Source organism: Ceratosolen solmsi, unplaced genomic scaffold (genome assembly GCF_000503995.2).
Source record: "Ceratosolen solmsi marchali unplaced genomic scaffold, CerSol_1.0 scaffold35, whole genome shotgun sequence".
Classification (NCBI taxonomy): Eukaryota; Metazoa; Arthropoda; class Insecta; order Hymenoptera; family Agaonidae; genus Ceratosolen; species Ceratosolen solmsi.
This window is the reverse complement of record NW_011948423.1, coordinates 242,482-258,070: the sequence shown is the minus strand read 5'-3', so window position 1 is coordinate 258,070 and position 15,589 is coordinate 242,482. Positions and strand designations below refer to the sequence as shown.

The 15,589-nt window shown below is 26.2% G+C and overlaps 1 protein-coding gene across 1 annotated transcript; it reads left to right on the top strand.

Moving 5' to 3' along the window:
- Positions 1-7,899: 7,899 nt before the first annotated feature.
- LOC105362375 (uncharacterized) lies at positions 7,900-10,577 on the top strand. The gene is made up of 4 exons (XM_011499813.1): positions 7,900-8,243; positions 8,924-9,140; positions 9,455-9,616; positions 9,820-10,577. The coding sequence occupies exons 1-4, from the start codon at positions 7,989-7,991 to the stop codon at positions 10,575-10,577; spliced, it is 1,392 nt and encodes a 463-aa protein (XP_011498115.1). The 5' UTR covers positions 7,900-7,988.
- Positions 10,578-15,589: the final 5,012 nt, after the last annotated feature.

Below are 15,589 nucleotides of genomic sequence, written 5' to 3'. Positions count from 1 at the left end.
TTCCTTTCAGATAATATTTCACCTTATTTAGAGAATTGATAATAACATTATTAATTTCCAATGAAAGTAATTACTTTTACAATAATTTCAATTTTCTTGAACTATTATAGTTATTAATACAAAGAAACTCAATTCATAAGTACAACGAGTGTATTATAATTACATTGTGTATGTTAATCGAAGATAGATCTAGAATGAAATATCTTTTAAAAGAAAATAAAAATTAAATTAATTTTATTGCAATATTATAAATAGTGTAAACATATTTATTTCAGAAAAGAAAAGTATCTCGCTTATATCGAGAAACAAACATTGCCAAACAACAGTTAAATTCTATAAAATTGAATTATTGAAACGAAAGTACGTAGCAACGCATAAGAGTATTTTATTTTCAAATTTAATCTGAATAAACGCAATAAATTTAAAATAGACTCTATATTGATATTATACAGCATTCCAAATTTTATTATGCGTATATTGTTACAGATTTGTGGATTAAAATTCTCAAATCTTGTCGATGCTTGAAGAATTAACCTGTTTAAAAAAATAAATTTTAAAAACCAATAAATATTCATGATCTATAATATACTTTTTTATAGGTATAATTTTAAGGTTTTTTTTTTGTTTATAATTATTCCAATTCTTAATTCATAATAAATATTTTAAAAAACTCGAACTATTTCCGATGTATATATGATATACACGTCTTGATATTTCTTTAAAACACGCCATTTTAGATACAAAAATGATTAGATTGTGTTTTTGAAGATTGCTTTAGCCGAATCATTTAAGTATTAGAGTTGATTCGAAAGACATATCGAAGAAGAAGAAGAAGCACTCGAAGGATCTTTGAAAATATTTCTTCATGCACGAAGTTGAAGTAAGCGTACTTTTTCAGATTACGATCATAGAAAATCGAATGTCAGGGGTATTAAAAGCCCGTTAGTCGCCCTCAAACTGGCGATTTGGCGATGAAGAGTTCCTTTTTCTCCGTCATTGCTTCTTCTCCTACTTCTCACCTTTCTAAGTGATTTATTCTCACCTTCATTATTGAACGACGCGTCACGTTTCTGCTCATACTTGTACAAATTTCCAGCTACGTATGTATACAAGACAAAGGAAAAGTAAAGATGCCCTGGTATTATACTAAATCCATCTAAGAATTCTAGGATTATAATATCGACAAATGATAATAGGCATTTCCATTGAGGTCGTATCCACGTCCGACTATTCAGGGTTTTTAAATTAACACATGGAATTTAAGTATGGAGTTTTAGATTATATTACTAATTAGTCGAGTGTTAAAATAGAAAATGAACATTAATAATGTATTTCTGGTAATATTAATGTCATTAAAAATAATTTGAGTATGAAAGTATGTAGGTAAAAAGTAATTTTACTTTACATACTAATTCTTATTTTAAGTTAAATGAACATTTTTTTTCCTCTTTGTGAAATTACATTCCATGTGTAGAATATAGATCTTTGCAGTTTCTTGTTACTATCTGTCGTGTAATATGTATAATAAAAGATCCAATGCATAATTAAATAAACATAGTCGTAGAAAGTAAAAATTCATTATTTATATTAGGTTTATAATATATTTTTAATTTATTACGTGAAAATTAGATAATAAACAATATATTCTGCGTACAGAATATCATCTAATCATACATCCTAATTGTACACCAATTTACAAATTCAATTTTACATATTTACAGTTTTAATATATATTAAATTCGTACTTGCGGAATAATTAGCTAAATTTTATTTAAAAGAAGATAAAAGTATCAATTTCAAATGTTTATTAATTTTCAGAAACTAATTAATATTTTTATTTTTTACACATTATAGGTTTGCACAGTTAGGGAGTCACATGAGTGATTTTATTACATTCTCACTTTTAACGCTGATTGAAAATTCAATAAATGTTATGTTTTTATTGCTGAATATAAAATGATAAGTCTATGCATATATATATATATATATATATATATATATATATATATATATATATTTCTATGTGCACACAAATGAGCATGCGCGCAGGCACACACCTACACACACGCGCGCACCCATATTAATTTCTTAATAATTTAAATCAATTTGATTTAGTATATTAATTAATAAAATTCAATAGAATTATCGAAACGTATTGAGTAATTTATGAAAAACAGTGTTTTAATATTTATAAATTTATATATTTTCAAATACATATTATTTTCTGTTTAACATCTTGAAATAGTATTAAAATTAAAAATAAATAAATATATATAGTATTTTATAAATTTTTGGAAAAATTTTCTATATTATAATAATACAATTAATTTTTTCGACATCAAAGTTTCTCGATTACATTTTTTCATCAAATTATATCATTATTCATCGTTATATATATTTTCTGTTATTAATTTCATTTATATATGGCAATGTACATTTCTTCCCATACTTGCTCACATTTAATTACATTCGCCTTCTCGTATCTTGTCTCCCTATATTTTTCAATATTTAAATGTTCCCTTAGTCAATTCCAGCTCTTAATAATTTATAATACTCGCAATGAATTAATTTTTATTACATTTATTACATCTATTTTTGGTACTCATTAGCTTCTCTTTTATATAAAATGAATATTACTACAAAAAAAATGCATTTGTATTGTATTAAAGGATTTTTACTAATAATTGATATTACTATTATAATTAATAATACTAGGAATACATTAATACGATTATATTATATATGAATATTCATGTGATATTATTATATTTATAATTTATCAATTTTTATAATTTATTTATATAATTAATTTATATAATTTTTATAATATATACAATTTTATAATCAATTTATATTTTATAATAAATTATTTTTGAAGTACCAGACTTTACCGAATTCAAAATCCGTGTCTCTGTAAAATACTTGGTCAGATTGACCCAGTGATTTTGGCGACGAATAGATGTATCTATCAGATGGAATAATAATTCAGCTATATGCGCACTTTTCATAACTTTCATCGAAAACCCACTGAATGGGCTGAATCCAGTTGCTAATGGTTCAACTCAAGTAACTATGGGAGCAATAAAGCACAACTCAGTAATCTTCAGTCCACAAAAGGAAAAATACCCACTGTTGTTGGTTCTCACGGAATAAAGAGATTCCGCGCGGAACCGTCAACCAACTACCCCGTCAAAAAGAAAACAACACATAAAAAGGCAATATCGGGTTAATCGCCATCGTGTAATCGTTACATTTCTGCCTCGGTCATTCAATTTCACTTTAATCATTATACTTTCGGCACCTTCTTGTCACTGCAATCATCACTCAATACTTTCAAAACATTAAACCACATTACTTGATGCATTACATCCGTACATCCATTACATACTGAACAGAGTCATGAAACGACGAATTACTAAATTACGAATGATGCACATACGCCAATAAAAAAGCTGCATGCAATTATAACTGTGATTAGTTTGCAGGAACGTGCTATCGAAGAGATAAGTGATCCATACACGGGCGGACACACTCTCTTTCAATCCATCTCCTTCAATAAATAAAGTATTTGTATATTACTAATTAGTAATATTATTATTTTTATCTCTATTCGTAGGCGATTTAAGATGCTCTTACTGCATAAATCGATACAGCAATACTTTAATAATTTACATAATTAACAATTAGATTAAATCGATGATTACTGGTGTCAATGATAATTATATTTATTTTCATATACATCATACGTTATACAATAAAAGAACATGAAAATTAATGCACACCTGTTTGCCTATAATTTTTTTGCAATACTTACTTCGTAAATTATAACATTAATTGCAATGATGATATGATTAAAGCTTTATTATTCATAAATACTTTGTAAGATCATTTTAATTATAATTATTACATTACTTCGCAAACGCAATTAAACTTAATTACCAATAAATAATGAATAATCTAATAGAAGAGAATTGAAAGAAAACAGATTTATAGTAAGTATTCATTTATATTATATCTTGTATATAATGATCGCACTTGAATTCATCGCACAATCAATTAATTTCTAAAGTTATTTTAAATGCCATTTAATTTTAAGAAAAATAACGAAACATTGTCAAAAACTGCATAAATACATATATGCGAGTTTGTTGTTTGAAATATCGTTAATTTAATAGAGTTCACAAACTATAGTTATTAACTTTAAATATGCTACTATATAATAAATTCCTTATCTTATTAAAGTAGTACATTATAATATCATAAATTTCTGCAAAATAAAAAATTCTACGAGTTCAAAGGCTAAATATATAAATAAATTTTTATACAACATTTCAATTTATGTGACAGTGTAATCGAGGTTAATGCTCTCTTGAGAAAAGATAAAACTAGAAAATTATTGATTTAATAATAAAAAAAAAAATCTTCTTCACATAATCAAAAAATATTACAATAAATTTAGGTATTTTACGATTGTTAGTTTCGTTCGTTTACTTCCATTTTTACTATTTCTCTCCAATAATTACCCGCATAAGACGGCAATTTCTCTTCATAAACAAATAGATATGAATGGTAAACATGAAAATAATATTTTCTGCTCTTTATTTTCTCTCTTAAGGTGAGAAAATAAAAAATAAAAATTATACGTTAGTGTTATATGTACTCTTAGCAAAATTTCTGATAAGGAATTACACGGTCAATAACTTCAAGACTAATAAAGATGTTACAGTCGGATAAAATCGATTATTTGAAACTATAAACTTTAGTAAATTCATGGATAATATCAATTATAAAATAAGCAGGTCAAAAGAGTTGGAGTACAGTTTAAGTTTTCGTAGGTATTAAAAAAGAATATATCATTTCTTTTGATAAGTTTACAAAACTAAAAAAGGATATTTTGTAAAAATCTCAGTGGTGTTTTTAGATTGGCCAATGGGACTTGCAAATATTTATATTATAAAATTAAATATTATGCTATCATTTAAAAAAGTATATTGCATACACACACAGATATATATAAATAACTTGAACAAATAATTCTTGTATTTTTAATAAATTAATACACATACTAAATTATTGAAAAATTATTAAATGCTTATTCTTATATAATTATTTATATGTCCAGAAGCTCTTTAATATTTCCATACAAAAAGTTAATTTACATAAAAAAAACCAATTTGCCAATCTCTAATACTTATAGATTTATGAATTCTATTTACCCATTAATAGAAAATATAGAAGCCAAAAAATATGTACTATTCGAATATTTCATTTATATTTTGTAATTACGCTCATAGTAACTAATGACTAATACAGTATTTGTCAATCAGTAAAACAGAATAGGTATTTTTTTATAAATAAATACATTGTTTTTCTCGAAAGGGTGCAAATAAATTTAGCATTTATTAGTAATTATAAGCAAAATTTATTTTATCTAAAAAAATTTTTCATTTACCAATTATTAATTCACAATAAGTTTTGATTTGTTTTAATTATTTTATTATGAATTTATTAATTCCTCTGCTTTCTTTAGAATTTTAGACATTTTATAATCTTAATATTTAATATAAAATTTACATCGTCAACAAATTAAGCTTACACTAGGAAACGAATTTTCCATTATTTGCATGAGAAGTACTTTATAAATTAAGGAAACACAATTTTGATTATATATCTCTTAGTATATATTTGTGTGAAGCAGTTATTAAATTATTAAATTTGGAAATTACAGATATATCACTTCTCGTACACATAATATCATCGAAAAAACAAATAAGAAACAATTCAAGTAGCAAATATAAAGACGGCACAATCCTCTAAATCCCTTTATGGCCCTTCAAATATAATGGTCGCACTCTCGTGCATAAAAGATCGAAAAGTGAATAACTTCTTTCATGGATGAACGCCATTATGCAACTTGCAATATTGTTTGCGTAGTGATAGTTCCCGATTGATAATAGAATCGCCCGTTAGAGTTGAGAAAGCTTCGATCTCTCCCACCACTGTAATCCTGGCATCGGTCCTCTTATAAGTTCGAAATAATCAGTTATATTTTCTTTGTTTGACGAGATCCTTTTGACGGCTATTTTCGTGCTCGCTCGAGTTTATAGATTTATGGCAATGACACGTGCATAATTTTCACACACTTATAAGCTACAGAGAATTCGTGATAAGTTTAAATGTGAGTTACAAATAAATTATATGATTTATTTTTTAATTTAATAAACAAATTTTATGCCCGTGTGTGAAGAATTCTTGTCATTTTCAATTTCCAATAACCAGGGATGATACTTGGGGTAATACCTTTTTTTTACAAATCAAACAAATTCATTAATATTTATACTGCTTATTCCTTTTTTTCTGTTTTCTTGACTTATTAAAATATGAAAAAAGTTGATAAATGAGAAATGTAGTTTGGGTAAAAAAATTTATATTTCTATGTGAAATATATCTTACCATATGATTGAAATGAATGTAAATAAATTTCGAAGTCATTAAAAAAATTAATATTAAAACGTGTAATACATTCTTGTTAAATAGAATTTATGTAACTTTGAAAATTGCAGTTTGAGCTTATTATGTTATTCAATCATTTTAGCGTGTGAAATATAAGAATGAAATATTTCAAAATGATTTTAATTTAAAATTTTCAATTTATGACAAACTTTGTATTAGTGTATTAGATGATATTGAATTTTTATTATAATATTTAAAATTTTAAATATTAAATAATCTTGATTACTTGACGAATTAATAATATACGCATAGTCATTGGTTATTATATAACTCATTGAATTTAAGCTATAAAAATGTATTATTTATTTCATACACAATATTAATTAATTTTAATAAATCATTTTCTAATGGGAAATGAGTGAATGTCCGTTTCGATTCGATACTTATAAATTATATAACATGTGCTCTATTAAAATAAAATTTACACTTAAAAATTCAATTATCTTAATCAGATATATACGTTAATAATATTCCTTATTCGAAAATATTATCACTCGATACAATTAAAATAAGGATGAATTTCATAATTTCAGAATAACTTTTAGCGTATTGTATAGTATAGGTATTATTTTCCGCATTGATGACTCAATCAGAATTATCGCTTTTTCCGTGGGAATTCTCAATGAATAAGCTGTCATGATTCGTTTAATATTATATAGAAATAAAAATTAGTCACTATGCTTTTGAAAATTGAGGGTTTAATAAAAACTTTAAAATAAAACTTATTTGCTTTTTCATTCTTAAAATCATTTTGCAATACTATAATATCAGTAACGTTTTATATTATAATAATGTATAGAATTAATTTAACAAGCATTATTTTTTAATTTTAAAGTAAAACATTGAATAATGTTCATTGTCATAAACTATCACTAAAAATAGTGGATTTCATGAAAAATTCTGTTTATAAACTATATTTTTAGCTATTAGTTACTCTCAATTTTGTATTTGTAATTTTTTATTATAATGTTTATATATATAGTAGTGTAATTGTGTATAATAATTTAAAATATATTTAATAATGATTGTGAAAAATAACAATAATTTTAAAGCTTAAATATTATCTTTAAACAATCTATAGTCAGATTTAAAAGAATAAATAAACTGTAAATCCTTATATTTTAGCGGTATTTATAGAATACGAAATATTTCACTTATACAGAAAATATTAAAATATTCTTATTAGCTCATAAACAGATATAAGTTGATAGAGCTTTAATGATAAAACAAGAAAAATTTATTACTCTTACTTGCAACTCTATTTTAAAAAAATTAAATATTATGTTTACTATATTATACTCCGTAACATTATATAGAGATATGTAACATGAGAGTCTACAGGCGTATGCGAAAACCATTATGAATACATGGTATCATCAAGTTAAAGGGAATTATTGTAAATTTCGTCAATTTTCATTATTCAAGATCCTTTGAAATAAGACTGCGGAAGCACGACGGAACACATTGAGAAAATCATGTTCACGTTGCACTTCAAATACTTGAGTATACTCTTAGCTATTTCGCTCCTAGCATTAACTCAAATATCTTCTCGTGCCTTGGACTTGCCGCTCATCTCTGTTAATAGAACACCTATCATTGACGAATTTGAAACCCCACGCACAAATTCAACGGCTAATGATACAGTTAATTATAATGATTTTGCCAGCGCGCCGAGAATTGCGAAGAGACCATTTGTATTTACGAGAAATGGATTAGACGCAGCACGCAAAGTACGTAAAGTTACAATTGCAATTATTATTGATAATTCATGTCAACATAAAAATATGTCAATAATATATCTGCATAACCTTGTGCTATAATATTAAAAAAATGCTTTAAATTGTGCTAATATTAACTTGTTTTCAATGCAATTAATAATTTTTTACTAGTAACTTTTTTAATAATTAATTTTTTGAATATAAAATTTTTCAATTTATAATGATATAATAATTTCAATTTTATACTTTTATAGATATATGACTAGCAAACGTATAACAATTTAAGTATTTATTCTTCATTCGTGATATAAATTTGAACATTTTTTTGTCTATCTAATAAATTCCTCCATCTTAACAATCAAATAACTTATGCTGAAATACTGTAAACATTATCTTACTAAACCTTAGAAATAAAATGTATGCAATTAGCTTATTTATCAAAATTTTCTATGATATTTGCTGTAGGATTTAAATATTAAACAATTTCATTTCTTGTCACTCTATATTAATTTATCAAAATTACTTTTTTATTTATAAAATTAAACACAAATTTTCCAGCTATGTATGTAACGATTGACATTCTAATACCGAATAAAAATCTTTAGACTAGAACATTTCTATTTTAATTACAAGTGCATAGCTTTTATTTAATAGAAATAATTTTTTAATTATGAAAATACTTTTCCTCTTAGACGAAGTCGTATACGTTTAGGAGCACTAGAGGCAGTCCAATGGGACGAGTTCCATGGACACAGAGTGAAATTGGAAACAAAACGGAAAATCCTATTCACGCAGGCACGATTTTAAGAAAGCAATTGGGTGTCCGGTATAAGTACCCTAATAATGAAAATAACGGATACTATTCGAATGTCGTAGAAAACGAACAACAGTCTCAAGATTATGAATCTGGTAACTTTCTTTATATCTTAGCGCATTTCCAAAGAATTTTGTATTTTATCATTGACAAACATTTTATCAACATTACAAAGTTATTGATTTTCTTAATATCTGTAACTAATAATCAGTGAAATTTACAGAAGACCTAAAGCTTCGTTAATTTTACTTACTCATCCTTAAATAAATTTCATACATTAGCATTTAAACTTACGATAATAGCATTGACATAAATTTCGATGCTTTTTATGTTACAATATTGACATTTTTATAAAAATATTATCAATATTTAAAATATAATTAATACAATAAAATACATTTTTTTTCAGATTATTATTCCGAAGATAATTATCATACCATGTCCGATGATCAAAGCAGCAGCAATTTTGAAAATCTTGAAAGAGATCCTTGGCGTATCTCGTATAGTTTGCCAAATACCGGATACTTTTTACCTTCGATGTCGACAAGTTCTATCAATGACAATTATCCTGGTTAGAATTTTTATTATATTATACATATTCTTTATGTGTATAGACACACCTCCCTCCCCCCTCCAAATATACGTGTACAAATATAATTTTATAAGTTTAATTAATTTATTAAACTGAACGCATTATTACCTCAGCTGATTTAAAAATTAAATTCTAAAATTTTCGAAACATTAATTCTAAAAATAAATTCTATTTGTGCATAGTAATGCTCCGAGGATGCGATTGCCCCAGCAGATCAACTCGATCACACGAATGTGGAAATCCATCGAATACCTTTCTGAATTTGGTATTTATTCTTGGTCAGAATGTTTGGACTCTGATACGACTCATCGTCAGTAGCAGTGTCCCCTTCATAATACCCTTCGTCCTCCTTAAACTTATTATTATTCCTTTAAAAATCCTTAAATTTATCAAACTCATTAAGCTCTTCTTTAAATTCTTCGTCGTACTACCTTTCCTTCTCCGCTTCATTATTCCAGCTTTCTCCAACACCTTTAACCTGTCTAATTTCCTCTTTCAAAATTTACTCGGCATCCCTTTATCCTATTCCGACCCCCGTCAATCGCACGCTCATGATAACGACGATAATATTGACAGTTGGAACAGCACAAATACATCGTCAGCTTTTGAGAAAGAAATTAATTGGAGCAACGGAGACATGTGGGATTTAAGATCTTGCCCCAGCAGACTTGCCTGCGAGTTAGGCGCATTCCTCTCGACTCCAAGCGACACATTCGCGCTACAAAGAATTGCCAATTATTTGTTAAAAGTGGCCGGATGGATGAAAGTTAAAAATATGAATGCCGATACCGTTGATAACAAGGAATTTACTGAGAATATCAACGCGAATCGTGACGAGCAAAAGACCGAAGTCTTGAAAGCTTTTTTAATAGCGCTGAGTAAAAGCTGGGAGAAAGATAAATGTGAAATATATGATTGTGCGATGTTCTTTGAGAAATAAGCATTGTACTAGTATTATTTTTTAACAATTTAACGTTTTTTAGTTTGTTTAAATTGGAAAAATACTGTATTGAGAAGAACTTGGAAGTTCTATGCTTTACAGTTCTGGATTACAAACAATTACTTACCAAATATACTATTCAAGCATAACAGTATTATTAAATTTTAACATAAACAGTGTAATTATTATTGAATTATTGCAAATATAATAAGTTATATTGTAAAGGAGGCAAGTTTTAATTAATGGTATCGATGATGGAATTAAAAATAGGAACAATGGAAGAATTGCACATGTATTTGATAGATGAATAATAGGATTTAGTGAAATGGATATTGGATAAATATATTGTAATTTCCCAAATTATTTTCAATTTATGCCTTTATAGATTATTTCACTTTACTAAATACTTATAAAGACAGGTAACGCAGGAATTTATTAGAAAATAATTAATAAAAACAAAAACAATAACAATATTAAAAATAGTAATAATAATAACAATATTGCTACTACTACTAATAATAATAATAACAATAATAATAATAATAATCATAATAGTGATAATAAGCAATAGTATAATTATTGTTAGCAATAAATCAATTAAAACAGAATATTTTTCAACGATATTAACGAATAATCATTATTCTCTCTATCACTAGCATAGATTATTTGCAAAGGTTTCATTTCTTTTTATTTTCTTAAATACATCTTAGTGCAACAAGTGTACAAATACGAACTCTTACGTCAATAAAATAGTTGCGCAATAATTAATAATTGGTTATGTATTTCTATTTAACAAGTTTATGTGTATATGTATTTTACAAATATACTTCAAAAATACTAGTCGTTAAAAATTTTGGCCATTTATATATAAATTTTTGCCTCTATTGATTTCATTTACATATTAATTATTTATGTATACTTTTATGATCCTTATTCATTGTCCACATTTAATGCAAATTAACTAAATGTACTTATTAATCTACTATATAATAAATATAATTAAATAAATAAAAAAATAATATTTATTTATAATCTGCATTTTATTTAAGTAAATATTAATTTCTCGTTCGGTTTTAATTTACTTGTATCAGAAGCTTGTAATTAGTGCAGATATTTAAAATATTATAAAACAAAATTCTACAATTTTTTATTTAAATATTCGATAACGAGAATTTATTAATTATACATTTACTGTGATGATTCTCACAGAAGCATAACATAAATAATCTTATAAAATATTTCTAATCCACCCCCGCCCCCAAGTGAAATATATATAGGGGTATAAAATAGTTTAAACAAAAACGTTAATTTGTAAAAAAAAACGTTCGTTTAACTATGAAAATGATGTTGCAGCCGGTAAAATTCATGTATTATAGGTTTGAAAATGATATTTCACAATATGTAAACACGTTACTTACAAATTCATACACAATCTTATTTTTAAATTAATCTTTTGTAATAAAATAAGCCAATATTCGTAGAGAAATTGGTCATGATTTTAAATAGAAGGCATACGGGCCAACCCATATGCGAAGATTTTTTCCATTCAAATCCGCTTTTTCAAGCGCAATGGCTTTATTTAATTGACTAAAAGGGATTTCCGCTGTACAGCATTATTTTTTTCGTCCTCGAAATATTTTTTAACCAGTCTATTTGTCTTCTCATTATCTCGGTGGCTAGATATTCACACAGGCTAACTGTATGGTCAGCTCGACAGGTGTTTTACGAGTTGATTCTGCACTTTAAAACCTTTCGTGAACACATTGTGACGTCGGCCAAAGTCAATATCTGACAACCATCTGTCAATTCAAGGAAATATTTATGACAATCTGACGTTCTCTGATGTTCCTGAATAAGGTCGATGTACTCGATGGTAGGTTTAACCTTAGCCTGAGAAACTGAGGCAATGAGGTTTAATATATGTACATGCAATCTCTCGCTATTTATTTGAATTTATTTAGTTATTTGTATACCTTACCATTTCGTATCTCGGGAATTCATGGGTTCAGTTAATATTTTTATTTCCTTTATTTACTCCTTGCTGGACATAGACATTTTTAAGGTTTTGTCAAAATATTGGTTTGTATTATTTATGTTGGTATAGTGTCGCAATTCGCCGTGTCTGTCAAGGCTACATCCGACAGTATTCTAAGGCATTTATGTACACATATCAAGTTGTTTTTGACTCGTTGCTATCGCGTTGAAGCGAATGTACGCGTGTACTTACTTATTCATGAGGTAACATTTTTAGGCGATCCATGTAGATTTGTTCTCATTGTCTATGTAATATCTCTAACCTTGACATAATATTGTTGCTTACATCATATTTAATGGGCAGACGAAGGTCATTGATTCAATTCATTTTAATACAATTATAAATGAATGTACATTTTATTGAAATTGAATATTAATGATGAATTTAATTTTTAAAGTTTCAAAAATTCTTTATTATGCGTATGAAATCTGTATTTAAAACATAAAATTTTCATATTTCGTTAGTAAATATTGTTAGTATTGCACTCAATTTGTACGAGAAATATATTTTACTTTGTAAGCGGTATTAAAATAACATTAAATAATATTAAAAAATTCTTAATATAATTAAGAAAATATAAACACTATCAATTTTGTTTATTAGCTTATTAAATTCATGTAATCACGTATGCAAACTCTTAAGAATTTATAGTCGTATAATAAAAATTAATATTTACATTCAGAAAAGTACACTTATAATAATGAGAATAGTAAAGTATTAAAAGTGCATATGAATAATAGTAATAATAATATATGCATGTTGAATGTGATTAATTGTTGATTTATGGATTTATAGAAAATTAGTTCAAGTTTATATATATATGTTTATTTGTAAATACAAAGTTTTCAATAATTTTATCATACGAATACTTATTAGCAATTTTTAAATATTCACAAGTTTGACTTTTCGAGTTATCATATATCTTTCTCTTAATATACAATTTCATCTCACGTTATACTTAATATTATAATATATAATTTAATATATACTTTATAAATTTAATATATCTTTTAGAATAGAATATCTGATTATGATATACAATCGTTTTAAAGCGATTGCAAGTAAAAAGTTATGGAATATTATCAGATCGATAAAGTAGATAATAACAATATTTTTATATTTCAAAGTCATTATTATATGTAAAGACGAGTCGAAACTCTTCAGGGTTCAAGCATCGGTGCAGTTTCCGTGTGTGATTTATTACTCGAACCGAGAGGATATTTCCGCGCGGATGAAGGCGTTTGACGTCTTTTACGATAGAGCCCGAAGGGATTTTTAGCTTTTCTAAAAATCCTGGATGCAGAGATGCCGAGAACAGGAAAATTGGCGTGAGAACAAGAAAATTGCTCTTTGTTTTGTTCATTTACGGATTCTGAATTTATCGGGACGACTTCTATAGTCATTTGATTTTACTAAATACTATCTATTTTCACATCTACAATCGAAAACTTACCAATTAAATATATCTTATTATTATGTTACACCAAGTTTTTAATGATTTGGCTTAAAATAATTGAATGCAATAAATAGAATAATATTAAATATTGAGATTAAAAATGATCTGTAAATCAAATTAGTTACTTCGCTGTAATACATGAAAAAAGATGAATGACAAAGTTATTTATTATAATTTCATGTTTTCATTTAAATTAGTTTTAACATTATATAAATAACTCAATATTTATTACTTTATTTATTACATATATATAATATTTACTATATTATAAAGTAAGGTACGCAAAAATATATAGATATAAAATTTATATCTATATAATAGTGATTAGTAGAAAAGTTTAGATATATAACAAAATGTATAATAAAAAATAAGAACAAATATGCATTAAATAAAAATTTAAACATTTACAAGTTTACGTGTAAATTATTTAAAATTTTGTGTTAGAAATAGGAAATTAAGTTTTAACAATGTTATTACTGTGAAATAAAAAAATATATATATAAAAGTCATTGTTCTTCCACGTTATCTTGGAAATAAATAATAAACATCCACATTAACCTAAAAAAAACTGACGTATAAATGCTGGCTCAATGCCGACTCCTAAAATAGAATAAAATGAAGTATGTTAGCATCAAGTAGAAAGAAATATAATATTTCATTATTCATATAGTCATTCCAGATAATCAAATGTAACCGTTAATTAACGTTTCATGAAATTAATTTGAATTTGTTACATTAACGTGAAAAACTTTTTCTGTGATAAACATAATTATAAATATACTTATTACAAAACTTATAATTTAGAATTAAAAATTGAACGAATTAAAAATTTGCACGTTGCCAAAAGGATAAAAAATTTAAAATAGCTCTCTTTATTTGTGTTAGATTCTATTACTGTGAACGTTTACACAGGTACATTGGTTTTTTATTTTCTACATAAAATGTTCACATTTAATGTAAACAGCATTATTTTTACGCGTTACTATATGCGTAGTAAATAATTCTTCCATTTTTAGAGCAATAATGAAAGATGTTAAGTTATTTTTCTTAGTTAACGTGCCGCCGTGTCACCGTGCCACCGAAAATAGATAAAGCATCTTTAGCGACTACATTCATTTCTATCGATGAAAATAAAAAGGAAATAATTAATTGATGTAAAGATAAATTAGCGAGTGTTACAACGTTTTTTAGAGCAAAATAGTGGTGATTCGGCTTTATCGCGAGCTGATTACTCAATTTTGTTCAATGTTGTGGGCTTGAGAAGTGCATATCGGTAGGATGAAAGATCGATAAAAGGGTCGCATGAGTGGACAATGGCAACAGTCATTGAGAAGCAATTTCGTGTGTCGCTTTTCCTCACTGATGAAAAAGAGCGGACGATGTTTGTGAAAGTGTTGATTGTATCCTTGTATTGGCGCGACAACGAGAAGTTAATCGAGACTGATAATGGCAATTGGCGGCACTCCAATTGGATCGATCCTATTGGGACTTTCTTTTATAGGCTTACACAGTATCGGAAGA

Bases quoted from the DNA above. Each gene is read 5' to 3' on its own strand.
- LOC105362375 (XM_011499813.1), top strand. From the start codon at position 7,989: ATGTTCACGTTGCACTTCAAATACTTGAGTATACTCTTAGCTATTTCG. The intron at 8,244-8,923 runs GTACGTAAAGTT...TTTTCCTCTTAG, and splicing joins GATTAGACGCAGCACGCAAA to ACGAAGTCGTATACGTTTAG. The intron at 9,617-9,819 runs GTTAGAATTTTT...ATTTGTGCATAG, and splicing joins TATCAATGACAATTATCCTG to TAATGCTCCGAGGATGCGAT.